This window comes from Dermacentor variabilis, chromosome 2 (genome assembly GCF_050947875.1).
Source record: "Dermacentor variabilis isolate Ectoservices chromosome 2, ASM5094787v1, whole genome shotgun sequence".
Classification (NCBI taxonomy): domain Eukaryota; kingdom Metazoa; phylum Arthropoda; class Arachnida; order Ixodida; family Ixodidae; genus Dermacentor; species Dermacentor variabilis.
In genome coordinates, this window is record NC_134569.1 from 120,872,655 (window position 1) to 120,886,732 (window position 14,078).

Consider the following 14,078-nt stretch of genomic DNA (forward strand, 5'->3'; position numbering starts at 1 on the left):
CGATATAATCATCTGCCTTTTCTTGGCGAAACCGCTGGAGTAGAAAACGCGTTTAGAGCTGCTCGAACAGGTCCAGGTATGGTCGCCCATGTAGATTTAGATATCGTCAAACAAATAAACATTGAGACAAAAAACAATTGAAACCAAATTTATATGCATATATAATTACAGTGCATGAAACCCTGTAGCAGCACTGGTATACAATTCATTCTCGAGCCTTGTAGCTGTTTAGCTTAGCCAACAGCCTTTGTTATCAATACTGGTGTTTTTCCATGCTATACTGATCAGAGCTGACCTTACCTATGATAGTTCTAAAACCAGAGGCTGCCATAATTATGTCGTTCTGCCTGTCTCGGTCAAATCAATGAAGAGCAAACATATGTTGCAATGAGGCTAATTGACATCCTCCCAACATGAAGGTAGACGTAATGCTTTTGATTACAAGATTATACAACCGGATGGATATAAGGGAGGATTCTTGTGGAAATATAAGAAGCGTTTGGCCTCGTTCTCTTTGTAATACTCAAAAAAATATTCATATGCATAGAGCCAATGTTGGATAATGACGTTCATACATAAGACACGTATACAGAACAGGCTCACGAAAATAATGTGCCGACAACCTCACATGCGTAGTATGCGTCCGCTGGCACGCCACATCAAAATGTAAACACACAAAATTTGCTTCCTGGTGAACGAAAGTGATGGTAGAATATAAGCAAGCAGCGGGATCTGAGGCGTCTTGAGCGCCAGAGCGCTTCCAGGTAGTGGTGCAGGCAGAATGTTTGGACGTGTGATACTTATTTCAGTAGCTTATATCCACACAGTGCCGACTTGCAGATTTTGGCACATGTGTTGATTGATCGTGAAGGAAATATTTGGCACTGACGAGTGCTGAAGCTAAATATTTGGTCACCTCTAACCTGGAGCACGGCCAGATGCATTTCATAAGCCCTCTTCAAGATATTCGCACCTATTCGAACAGTTTACGCATCGTGCCTGGTGTCAATTTTGATGGCACATAAAGGGCAAATTGATGGCGTGGGAGATCGTGGTTGGAAGATCCAAGGAGTAAGTTTTTTAGAGCGCAGCTTTTAGCCGCCCGTTCCTGCGGCGAGCCTCGGCATTGTCCCTCGTAACCAAACGAATGAACAAATCGAAAGATGAAAGCGAACGCGGTGCTCGATGACAGATGAAAGACGGTGATAGCGAAGAGATCGTGAGGAGAAAAGCGGAGGAGGAGGTTGCAGCAGCACCATGAGGCGGAATGCGGAGGAGGGTATGCCGAAAGCGTGAGAAGAAAAGCGTAGTGCCGCGCAAGAGGGGCTTTGCGGTGACGATGGCTATACGAGGTGGCGCCAGAGTAACTCGCGTCACCTGTGTGGAAACAAGACGCTGCATGAATGGGGGTCTGTCAGCGGCGGCTGCTGCGAATCGCGCCCACGCGTTGTCCACTTGCCGCCTCCTGTGATCTCCCTATTAGCGAGACAGTCGGGCCCCATTTCGTTCTGTTTGCAACTCGCTGCACGAGACAGATTTTCGGTGCCAGCCAATGTATCATGAAATGAAAACATATATACAGCTGCACTCAAGCTTCGCATTAGGGAGTATCAAGCACCGAAATCGTCGGTGAACTTTATTTCTTCAAGTACTTCTACGAATCGGTCGTCGTCATCGAATCGCAGCGATGACTTTCTTGTGATGGGTCATTCCTTGTAATGGTTACGTCATTTCACTCGTTATCCACTGACGGGCAGTCCTTCGCTAAATCACCGTGAGACTATTCAAATTTCGAGAAGTCTGCAGTGTGTTCGCCTGCGCCGCACACACAGGCTCTAGATTGTCTGCAAATGTCACTCATGTGGACCAGCTCCAGCCTTTCTGCCAGGCTGCATGACACTTATAAGGTCGTGCACTGCGTTGAAAGTGTCCACGTTAGCACGTGAGGACACGCACTCACCCATGAAGGCCGCCTCGACTCGATAAGACCTACCAAGACCGCAAGCGCTTCCAATTTTGTCACTGCTGTCGATAGACATCATTAGAATCTGCAGCGAATGCAGTGCGGGCCTAAAGTCCAAGGCCAGCACGTTAATTCTTGTGTGTTTCCTTTCACTCGCTGTCGCTCGGCACAAAAGCCTCAGGTAGCGCGCAGATGCCTTCCTTGTAAGTGAGCTTGTTCGATGGAACCATGGAAACGGGAATTTAGGAGTTCATATCTGGGTCCTTGCAATTAACGAATTTGGACGGAGCTCTCAATAGCCTTCCTGTCTGCTTTCTACCTCATAAAAATGTCTCATAGCAAAAAGTGTCGCAGTTTCTCCCGGAAGGCGAAGCATCGATCGCGATATCAAATTATCACACTGCTGTACTAAGTAAGGATAGTAGCGTTATCGTCCGTATAAACTTCTGAACAGTCGCTTAACGACTAAATAATACAAGCATACGTTTTCACGTGCGCACAGACAAACATGAAGACATCTGACTTGGAGACTGTGGACACTCGCTGTCGAAACGTTGCGTGAGGAATAGTGGCAGCAGCATCGGGGGAATTGCCCTCGTGCTGCTAGACTCGGCCATCGGCGCGCCTATAGACTCAATGCCCGCCGCAAATCGTTTCCAAGATGGGACCCGTGCTACCGTCGTCAGCCGCGCCATACGCCGCCAACGCCGGAGTAGAACGCCCCACCCTACTGCCTTGCGCGTGATAGAAGACAGTCCGCTTCCTGCCCACCTTCCTGCACTGCGTGCAGGAAGGTGGGCAGGAAGGTCGGCTCGTCTGGCACGCTTTCGTTCGTACCCACAGCACATGCTGCCCGAAGCGTGATGTTATCGCACTTGGACTTTATACGGAACATCACGGCAATGGCGACGCCGACGGCGCGAATTCGCTTCGAGAGTCCATATAATTGTTATCGCAATAAAACTCCAGATGAACTGAAATGCTGCAACGTACATAGTTGTACAAGTTTGCGTGCTTCACGCGGAGCTTCAATGGTGCATCTAACTCGGATGTTCTCAGTCAGCACAATACCTGATATAATCCATGCCTAAGGTTTACTTACAGGCAAGTTACTGTTTTGAGACACTCGGTCTCTGTAACACGTAGCGCCACAGGGGCCATCAGCTCTAAGTGTAGCGTGAACAGGAAATAACTAATCAGGACACCTGTTATGCGCAAATTACAATCTAGTGCAACGGCCAATCAATGCGCAATCGGTTTGTAACAATTCTGCAATTCCGTTTCGGAGCCGGAATCGAGTTGATCTATTAAACTAAGGCAAACATTACATGCTACAACGCATGCGAGTTACTTTCAATTACTTCGCTCTCACGTGGATTTATGCTGATATTAGATTGACAGACGTATTTTTCGCCAGCCGGATGTATCCTGCGCCATCGTGGCCTTCTTCCTTCACTTCCTCTTCTTGTCGGTCTTCGGATGGATGGCATTGGAAGGCTGCCACATCATCGTGCTCCTTTGGAAAGTGTTCAACCAGAAGCGCACGTACTACGAGAGGTACTATTTCGCCGGATACGGTGAGTGCACATGGAAGGGTTTGTGTACTCTCAGTGTAGAAGCGGTTCAGTAAATGCAATCAGGTGCTGCCATGTCACTGTAGCGTCTTTGAAGGGACCATTTGAATATGAATTGTATGCACGTGATTTCTGTTGCTTGGCGGACCGATTAACTTCTCAATTGATGGATTAACTCGAGATTCATTATTGTGCGATGTTTCTGACGTGCAAGAGGCGGAACACGGAAGTTTTATTTATTGAAATGAAAGTAAAAAAAAACAGATGTGGTCGTCTTATAATGGTGACGGCTACTCCTTTTCACAAGGTACTTAATAATAATAATAATAATAATAATAATAACAATAATAAGTGGTAAGATAAGAAAAATCAACGTCATAGGCTCAAAAAATTTAAAGCATACAGTCCCATGCGCACAAGAACATATAGAAATGAAAGGTCAGGACAAGTCGCACCCCATTGACCTAAACAAGCTAAGCGGCATGCCTTTTTAACAATACAACCTGCATGTGCCGCATTCTTTGTGTTAAAGTAGCGTACGTAAGAATATCAACCGCATTAAAGTCCTTATCAGCTACCAGCAGAGTTGGAGACGATAGCGAAAATCAAATGATTTCTGCAGAAATCAGCAAAGCCGACCGAGTATTCACGAAAGTGAAAAATTCTCATGAACCCTAAGAATCACAACGCTACCTTTCATAAAGATGATGATGAGCCGAAATATATACAGTACTCGTCTTTTTTTTTTAGCCGAAGCAGCGTTTCATTGCTTTGTTGTTGTAGTTTATTGCGTAACGATGCAAGATATGTACCTCAACTCTTTTTTTTTTTAAATTACAGGAATTCCCCTATTGATCGCAGGCATCACTCTTGGTTGTCGATACGAGCTGTACGTTTACAGAAAACCGAGCGATCAGTTGTAAGTCTTTCAAATGATTGCAATTGGCGCTAATAAGACAGGCATTCGCGATTGCTTATCGCATTTTTCATAATCCCGCGTATACGCTACCCTCGTTTTTACTTTTGCAGCTGTTGGCTTCCTGAAGAAAAAGGCGTACGGTACAGTTTTATCGGCCCCGTTGCAGCAGTTGTACTTGTAAGTATATCTGAGCTGCACAGAGTGTTCTAAAAGAGGTTACACACATGTGGCAATGTTCTAAGTGGACATGATTGTGTAAACCACAGACAATGTCGCTATCGATGGAAAGCTAGCACTGTTTGTGTTTATATCTGCGGCAACTTTTTCTACTTAAATAAAGGGTACCACGCGACCTTGCTTACCTTCGCGACTGGGCTATGAATATTATCGCAAGTTCGCAAAGCAGCATAGAGCGAGAAAGGAAGTGGCCTTACTAAAATGACTAGCCGCTGTACGTCTCTTCATGGCGACGTGTCTCTGACTGTAGGAGTAATGTACTAGCCAGCGTGAAGATTGACTTACACCGAACCGAACCGCTTCAAAGCTGCGCTGCCTCGTTTTGCTAGGTATCTTGGGAACTTGTTTTCAACACAAGTATTTAACAGTTTGGTTCCTCTCAGTCAACTTCTTCGCTGAATAAGTTCCGTACGATTCTTCAGTGATCTGTAATGAAGTGTCTGGGTTAGTCCGCGTGCGCGTTTCAAGAGAGAGAGAGAGAATAAACATTTCTATTTGGTGAATGCAGCTTTGGAGAGTTGTCCTCATTCCAGAATGAACAACTGGAATAAAGCATTAAATTTCCGGCTACGCGCGTTCTCGCACCAGCGCGTTGACAAAACGAAGAAAAGAGAACCGCTCCAATAAGATTTCTGAATTCCTGGGACAATTAAAGAATGCTATGTACAAGAAGCGGCTTAGTTCTTTTCACCGCTGCATACACTAAGTAGCTTTTGGTGTTGGTAGCTTTTAGTCTGGTACGTTCAGTGGAATTGCACGCTTTCCAGAATAGTAGGTGCCTAGAGCGGTTGCTTACACCACAGCGTTGTCAGGAAACTAAATTTAACTAGCTTCAGCGAAATTTCAATATTTCAGTAAGGGGAGAAGCTTCATTAATAATTTAATAGCTAATTACTTTACAGCACACACCGCAATTTACAATCTTACTGTCCTTAGTCCAGATAAGCACATTTTAGAATCGATGTACTTGTTTCGTGGAGACTACACACGAAAAATATTGCACTACCCATACAAAACAGACATTTTGGCAATTCTCTCTTTTAAGAACATTATGGTAACGGAACCGACTACCACAAGATGTTGCTACCGTAACTGATGGTAATATTTTCTTATTTTCCCTATAGTAGTGTAGAAACTGGCAAAATTCTTTTTTTCGCTGTTTATGTATTGTGTCGTGTGTGATTCTTGTGTAATCCTTGTTAATTTTTTTATATTTACCAGCATTCTTTTTTTCTTCTTTTTTCTGTTTGTGCTGTGTTATTTGCTATGCCATGTATTCCCCACCCCGTCCCACTACGCAATGCATTGTGGCGAAGTAAAATAATTTTTAAATCGTAGCCACTGAGTTCGCAAGGCGTATCCAGTTGGAACCAATTCTAAGGATGACCAAATTTCAAGATATTCATAACCGATGTGTGCGGTGAAGTAAATTGGCGTTCCAGTAATTTTGCACGTCAATGCGAGTTTGGGAGTAAGTCCCCAGAATTTGTGGCTTAATACCACCGACTATTTATGCCGTAAATACGGGTCAGCACTACAATATTAGCAGCCGCGTGGTTATGTCAACATGCTGAACTGCATATGACATGCAAAAGCATCGTTCCGCTTTCGAGAACTTGGCTTGGCTCAAAAACCCTCTTGACTGGGCAATGTCCGAAGCAGTTGGACTGGGAACCACGAAAACACGCAGGTATTAGTGTGGAAATTAACACTTCGGAAAACAGGAATCGCAGGAACATCGGCTTGATAAACAAATAATACTTCCTTGCAGCTACGGTTGCACTTGTCGTCTGCCTCCGACAGATACCGGCGTATAATCGCTATCACAATCACCTATCACTTTTTTCAGCATGCTTCTAGTGAACGACTACATCATCACTGCAGATCCGCGAACCCAGTGCCGTGAACCCACGATTTCGCATTATACGCTGGAAGTTGTTACGTGTCGTCTAGGGAGCGTTCTTCCGCAATTTTTTTTTTCAAATCGGCTCCATTAATAGCCGAGATAGAAATATTTCAGTGCCGTGAACCCATTATTTCAGAAGGCGAGCTCCACTGCCAAGCGAGACTCTCGACTTGCTCAGTCTAGCCTCCGCAAACGAAGTTCCTTCCCTGCGTTCTCCCTTACCGGACCTCGAGGATAGCGTGACGCATACGTCACTGGCCCCTCCTTCACTTTTTTTTTTTCACCTCGCTTTCTTGCGGCGCGGTGCACTTCCGCTGACGGCGTTGCGCGCGAGCTGTTGTGATTGTCTCTTTTCCCGCAGCGCACGATTTTGCGCGCTGTGCACGAGGACACCTGCCTAGCGGTATAAGTCAGTGCTACACAAATGCCGAGGAAGACACAAGCGCATCAGAGAGCGTGATCCCGCGTTGGAACACGGTAGAAAATGAAATAGTTTCGTTGTCTGTGCGTATGACTGCACCACGTGGTAACAAGCAGACGAAACGAAAGTACATCTCTCTTGCTGCGTTGCGAAGTAACGCAAAAACATGCAGACATTCGGTTGTTCTGTTTTGTTCGCTAAGCTTTAATTCGTCTATTCGAACAACCTATTACAGAAATAACAGATGTTGCTTTGAATAATTCTCGAAGTCACGTGTCACAACGAGCGACGTCACAAGACAAACACGTGTACGTAAGCGCACTAGCGGGTGTATGTCATCCGGCGGCTTGGAGCGTGGCGGACGCGAGGAGACGGAAAAACGGCGTTCGGTTTGAAATTTCAGATCTTCCCGCGGCGCGTATAGATGTAATACTTTGCAGACACGATCGTTATCGCGGATTGCGTGCTCGGCGCCTGTCAGCTCAATATGGCCAGACTTGGTGAGGGGTCCTTTAACGGACTCGATCCTCGTAAGAAATTTCGGATGTCGTGGGGCATCTTACGTGTACCCATGAAAGCCTCCTGAATAGCCTCAGCGGAGTTGTTGCCTTTACGCGACGATACACACAACGTGTCCAGCGCATGGACTTGCCAGACTGTGGTTTGTGCAAAGTGCCTGAGACGGTGGAGCGCGTTCTTGTTGCATTTTCCCAATACGACCGTGAATGGTAGGCACTGACCTGTTCATTAGCACCAACAGCAATGGCATAGCGAAATGGCCTGTTGCCGATTGGCAACAGGCAGTTCACTGAAAACGTGATACTTGGCCTTTACCCGACCGTATCAACAAAGTGAACCATCGAGGCTCTCTTTGAAACTCAAGGCTGTAAATGGGTCCCTTCAACACGAACCTGCTTTTAGTCGCATCCTATGCTGCCTATCCTCATCATCGTTCCTCATGCCTCTCTGTTTCTGTTCTTCCCTCTGAGCAGAGTAGTAGGATAGGGGGCTATCACCCCAAGCCCACTGCTCTACTTTTCATAAAATAAGTTCTCCCTTTCTCGCGCAGCTCAATTTGGGCGCACTTGTACTGGTGCTTTGGAAAATGTCTCACGTGCGCTGCGTAGTGGAGAAGACGACGGCAGAAAAAGTTCAGTGAGTGTGACTCCTTTGTTGTTATTATTTTTTTTTCCGCACACGCAGGTCGTTTTTATGCAGAGAACTTTCGTTTCCTTTGTCCCCTTTATTTAGGAACTGGGTGAGAGGAACGTTCATCCTGCTGCCCATACTGGGCATGACCTGGCTCTTCGGCTTCCTCATGCTTGGAGATAATAAACTCCATACGGTTGGAGCATATTTATTCACAATCTTCAATTCCCTTCAGGTGAATAGCCTTGATGTTCTTAACTACTTTTGTTGTTTTCTCTCTTCGGGGCATGTAGCTAAAAAACACGTTTTTCTTATCCATGTTTTGCTCTATATACCTCGTTTTCCTCACTCATGCATGTTATCGTTTTTTCGCTGTTGGTCCCTTTAGTGGAGCGTTCAGAATTCTCCCACATACATATCAGCTTACAGGATAATATTTCGCCCTTTGCCTTTCTTTGAATTGATAAGCCTTTTTTTCAACTCGATTAAGTTCGGGTTGATTGGGCGGCAATAGAACCTACTTGTCACGAGCCCATATTCAAGCAGAAAATAGAGTCCTAACTCTGTCGCTTTCTCGTGCGGTGAAATATCACCACAGATATCGAAGATGCGTAAATAATTACCACAATTTTTATACGATGTCAGATACGTCTACATCACTATGACCGTGCAAGTATATGCATGAACACTGTTCGTCATAACAAAGAACTTCCAAAAATTAAGAAATATTTGATAAGTATTTTACAGTGGTATAACATGCTTAAGGCAGAAAAACGAGGTACATAGGGCAATATAAATATTTTAAGAAACAAGCCGAAGGAATCCCTGAAATTTGCTGTCTTTTTTTTCTTTTTCTTACACCATGGCTGATATGACGCAATACATCATCGGTATTTTTCCTTGTGGCTTCCGCATTGTTAAGGTTTCTGCATTGTTAGTTAATAGCTCTGTAAAATTGAATGTGCTAAATGAAGTTGTGTGATTTTATTTACACCGAAAGACTTCTCGGGACAATTCATTATTTCTTTATAATAGAACTTGCATATTCTACTTCAATGTAGAAAAATGTCATGGGCAGTTATTATCACTCTACAGACAAGCGTAGTATGTAAAGTTGTCTTGGTATACGGGGCAGTCGATGGGATTAGAGAAGGACGGACACAGAATGTGCTACCTGAAACAGCGCAAGCAGAAAGTGGCGCCTTTTGTTGTTTTCTTTGTGCGTGTGTGCGCTTCGCATGTGTGACTTAAAAATGAGCTCTCCGTGGGGTATTTTATAAGCTACATTGCTTTTTGCGAAGCTCGGCGGGTTTTCGTAACCCTGGGTGCTGCGGCGCGGCCGTTCTCTAGCCCACCAGGCCAACCAATCACAGCGAAGAACACGCGCGTCCGACATCACCGCCACTGGGTTCCTCGCACCACCACCAGATGGCGCTCGCTTTCGCGCATCCGCGGGAAAAAATGACGTCCGAAAAATAACAGCCGACTCATTTCAAGGCAATGGGGAGGTGGTTTATGAGGAAAAAAAATGGTAGGCGACCCTAATTTTTGACTTAGGTATCTCTTATTGGCACTCGCACCTTGGCATTGGTGTTGTTTAGGTTAACTTTAGCCCAACGCAACGCACGAACCGAACTCAGAGGCGACTGTTTCCCATTAATTAGCTGGTTCAGTATAATGCTAACTTGTGTGTAACGTCATTAGTGACGTCATTGCTTCCGCTTTCCACATTCGGATTTCTCGGAATTTCGAAAGCTCGCGCTGACGTGTCGGTCTCTAAAGTACGATTCTGTGTTTTGGTGAGCGGTAACAGGTTATTTCTAATTAATTCTAATTATTCCAGACACTTCCGTAATCGAACTTGTAAGTAAACTTATGCTCTGATATCATATCTTTAATGAAACTCATGAGTCTTGTACTGTACTATGTCTTTTTTTCTGTTGTGTTGTGTGTTTATTTTTTTCTTATTTATTGTGAACGTCCTCCCCGGTCGTCTCAGCATGTAAACCGGAAGTGCTGCACAAGAAACAAGAGTGTCACTCGATGCTCGTGCTACTAAAGCAGCCTCAACGCTAGCCAGATGGAAAAGTAGCTGGCGATGAGAAATTTCCACTGGAAGAAAGCTGAAGAGAAAATTCCTAAATGCTAAGCCACAGGATTAGACGATGTTCCAATTAGGCTGAACAATGAACTAGGACTAAAAAGTAAGGAAGCTCTGTTTAAAGCAGCAGAAAAAAGCTTACGAGCTAAGCGAATACTACACAGCTGGCGACAAAGTAGAATGAACATAATTTACAAAGGCAAGGGGAAAAGATAGAATTCACTCATGTAGACCGTTCACCATTGCGTCGGTAATATAGAGGTTCGCAAAGCAGGCGATTAAATCAAAACTGCAAGCATGGGCAGAAAATAATGTCATATTGGGAGAACTTCAGAATGGCATCAGAATCGGTAGATGATGGATGCTAGCATATTTGTTCTTACTCAGAGTATTGAAATATCCGAAGAAAGGAGACCGTTACATATGGCTGTTTTAGACGTTACCGGAGCGTATGACAACATAGACCTCAGCATGTTGTGGGATTTTCTGGAAGGGAAAGGCTTAGGCAACGACTTATGCAAGTTTTAAGGGAGATTTACCTAGAAAATGCCGTTTGCGTTGAATGGGAAGCAATGAGGAGAAATTAAAAAGTTGATATCACCAAGGGACCCGTAGAGGGGTACCTTTTATCCCCACTGCTGTTTATGATGTACATGACAAGGATGGAAAGGACGCTAGAATGAATCAATATCGGGATTAATCTCTCATACAAGCAGGCGGGCCCAAAAGCAGAGCAGCAACTTCGAGATTTGTCTTATGCGGACGACATTGTGTTGCTTGCTAACAAGAAAAGTTATATGTAACGTCTGGCAAATGTCTGTGGACAGGAATGTGAGAAATTAAGATTAAAATTTTGCGTCATAAGTCTAGTTTTACGGTATTCAATGAAAACAGTGAACAGGAAGTGTCAATACAGGGCTAAGAAATAGCTCTGGTAAATGAATACAAATGCATTGGTATATAGATAAACGAAGGCAATAGAAATATGGAAGCGCAGGAAAAAACAATAATAGCAAAAGGGAAGAGAAATGCGGTCACATTGAAACGGGGAGTGCTATGTTGATACAATAGGTACAATGGTTCTAGGAGTTACATTTGGAAGTGTGGTTGTTTGCTTCAAGTCAGGGTAGCAATGCGGACTCGATGGGAACCAAAAGTCAGCGGGGCGTCTGGCATGGTGCGCGCACGGGAAGACTACAAATGAAGCTGTGCAGGATATGGGCTGGACAAGCTTTGAAGTGAGGGAAACTCAGAGTAAGATTGATTTTGAAGAACGACTGAGAAATACGAAAGAAATAAATGGGTTGCGAGAGTGTTCAGGTATTTCTACAGGAATAACACTGACTCACAGTGGAGGAAAAGAACTAGGAAGCTTGCCAGCAAGTATGCAGCTGGTATGGTAAGCAACATGGTACCAAAGAACGTCAAACGCAAAGTCAGAGAAGCTGAGACAATCTTATGGGTGGCGGCAATGGAGAAGAAACCCGCTACGAATAACTACCTAAGAGTTAAATCGGAATCGGGAAAGGAACAATTTATGAAAACTCGAAGGGAAGTTCCTTACCTTTCGAAGCGAGATCAGAATGCTTTAGAACGCGTAGTTATGAAGCGAGGTACACCAAGGTAGAAGCATGTGCTTTCTGCGGTGAAGCTATGGAAACGTTAGAATGGGAAGGTATCTACCCAGCTGTCGGTTTAGACTCATGTGGCCTCCTTGAAGCCATTGGATTCAGGGATAGCAGGGGGAAAGTAAAGATGTATGTATGTATGTATGTATGTATGTATGTATGTATGTATGTATGTATGTATGTATGTATGTATGTATGTATGTATGTATGTATGTATGTATGTATGTATGTATGTATGTATGTATGTATGTATGTATGTATGTATGTATGTATGTATGTATGTATGCATGTATGTATGCTTTATTTCCACAAAAACTAAATACAGCTTTGCGGGGGTAAAGTGGGGAAAAAAGCTGCTCGTAGCAGCTTGACCAGCCCCAAATACCCTCAGTGTCTTCAATAGAGATTAGTAAGAGGCGATTGGAAGTATGGCGGCAGAAAATTAGGGTGACCACAAACAACGGAGGCGTGCAAAAACAGAGTTCCTGGTAGGGATTCAGAAAGTTGAATGCTGGGGAATTCTTTCTGTGTGTGCATGTGTGTGTGTGTGTGTGTGTGTGTGTGTGTGTGTGTGTGTGTGTGTGTGTGTGTGTGTGTGTGTGTGTGTGTGTGTGTGTGTGTGTGTGTGTGTGTGTGTGTGTGTGTGTGTGTGTGTGTGTGTGTGTGTGTTTAAAGGTAGGTAGGACATTAGGCAAAATAAGAACAAGAGCTTTGTGGCGAAAACCACCACCCTGTTTCCAAAGGTACGCTCAGAGAGAGAGAGAGAGAGAGAGAGATAAACGGGATGGGAAAGTCAGGGAGGTTAACCGGATGAAATTCTGGTTTGCTACCCTGCACTGAGGGAAGGGTAAAGGGAAACGAAGGATGAAAAGAAACAGCGGAGAGAAAAAGCTAACTAACGGGCAAAAAATTCACGCTCATAGCGCCCATCTATCCAACCATCCGCGTCGGCGACGGCCGTGTGGGGAAAGAAAGAAATGAACCAGAAAGAAAAATGGACTCCAATTCACAATGTGAAAGTGGTTGGCCAGCGAAGCTGTGGTACCACCTGATCCAATAAGCCAATGTGACGTAGCCTTCAAACGAGTCCAGCCTAGCTTCAGGACGATGCGGTTGTGCATATTGACGTTGCTGTTCCAGTCTCCGCCCATCATGTTCACGCTGCTCTTCGGGAGTCCTAACTATGCGTGGCCTTTCCATGGCGCTATCTGAACGCAAATGAAACCAGTGGCTAGGCGGGATCTTCTCTTAGATTTTAAAGTGTAGTTACGTCACTTCCTGCTTCGTTTGCTACATTTGCCGCTTCCCCGTAACTTCAGCTTATGCAACCGTAATCTTTCCCTAGAAACGCTTGCGGCGAATAATTTGCGGGAAGGCGAGCTTTCTGGGGTTTTTTTCTTTATCTGAAGGGCCGGCGCTGCCGCTGCCGCGGAGGAGCGCAGGTGAGCGCCATCTGGAGGTGCTGCGAGTAACCCAGTGGCGCACGCGAAACGCGCCTCCCGCTGTGATTGGTTGAGTTTTCTGGGGCTGAGATGAACAAATCCCGGGATCCCGGTCATATGCAGCTGCGCTGTAAAACGCCAGGACCCCCCGCGGTCGGCATGAAGCGCGCGTCTCGCGTTTGATGGCCTGCTCAATGGACTGTCTGCCTGCGCCGTCTGCTTTATCGGTGGGGGCGCTGATTGCCACGAGATGTGAACATGCTTTCCGCTCTAAACAATGAGAGCGCACAAACTCGTGTTTCAATTGTTTAAGCGCTTTCACAAAGCTTCGCTGTATGTAGATTTCAACTCGTCGGATTTGCTGTTTTCTTTTTTAATTCGGACTTTCAGTTTCTTTGTGCTGGCACTTTTTCCATGGGGGAGTGAACTAATGTACTAGCGAAATTTTCTTTCGGTAATATAACATTTAATCACCTTGTGTGCTTGCTACATACTGAGAATCGCCTTGTAACAACCTGCGCGACGAATTACACATAGAAGCAATTCACTTACAGGGACTGGGAATATTTATTTGCCACGTCTTCATGAGCAAGAAAACAAGAGAAGCTATATTCAGGAGCCTTGTTTCCACGGGAAGCCTGGTGAAAGGATCGGTAAGCACTATCATATAGCATCTTCAACTACACAAACGCTCTCTGTGCTTTCAGTTAACGACTGTTGTTACGATGAACATATTGA

At 44.9% G+C, this 14,078-nt stretch overlaps 1 protein-coding gene across 3 annotated transcripts in view; it reads left to right on the forward strand.

Moving 5' to 3' along the window:
* The window catches only part of LOC142572637 (uncharacterized), a 120,151-nt gene that overhangs the window by 100,481 nt on the left and 5,592 nt on the right, over nucleotides 1-14,078 (forward strand). For all 3 annotated transcript variants that reach the window (XM_075681890.1, XM_075681892.1, XM_075681891.1), the window contains 6 exons: nucleotides 3,381-3,540; nucleotides 4,378-4,456; nucleotides 4,567-4,633; nucleotides 8,090-8,175; nucleotides 8,272-8,404; nucleotides 13,895-13,993. In XM_075681890.1, the coding sequence (XP_075538005.1) occupies nucleotides 3,381-3,540; nucleotides 4,378-4,456; nucleotides 4,567-4,633; nucleotides 8,090-8,175; nucleotides 8,272-8,404; nucleotides 13,895-13,993 (624 nt within the window). The remainder of the gene's footprint in view (nucleotides 1-3,380; nucleotides 3,541-4,377; nucleotides 4,457-4,566; nucleotides 4,634-8,089; nucleotides 8,176-8,271; nucleotides 8,405-13,894; nucleotides 13,994-14,078) is intronic.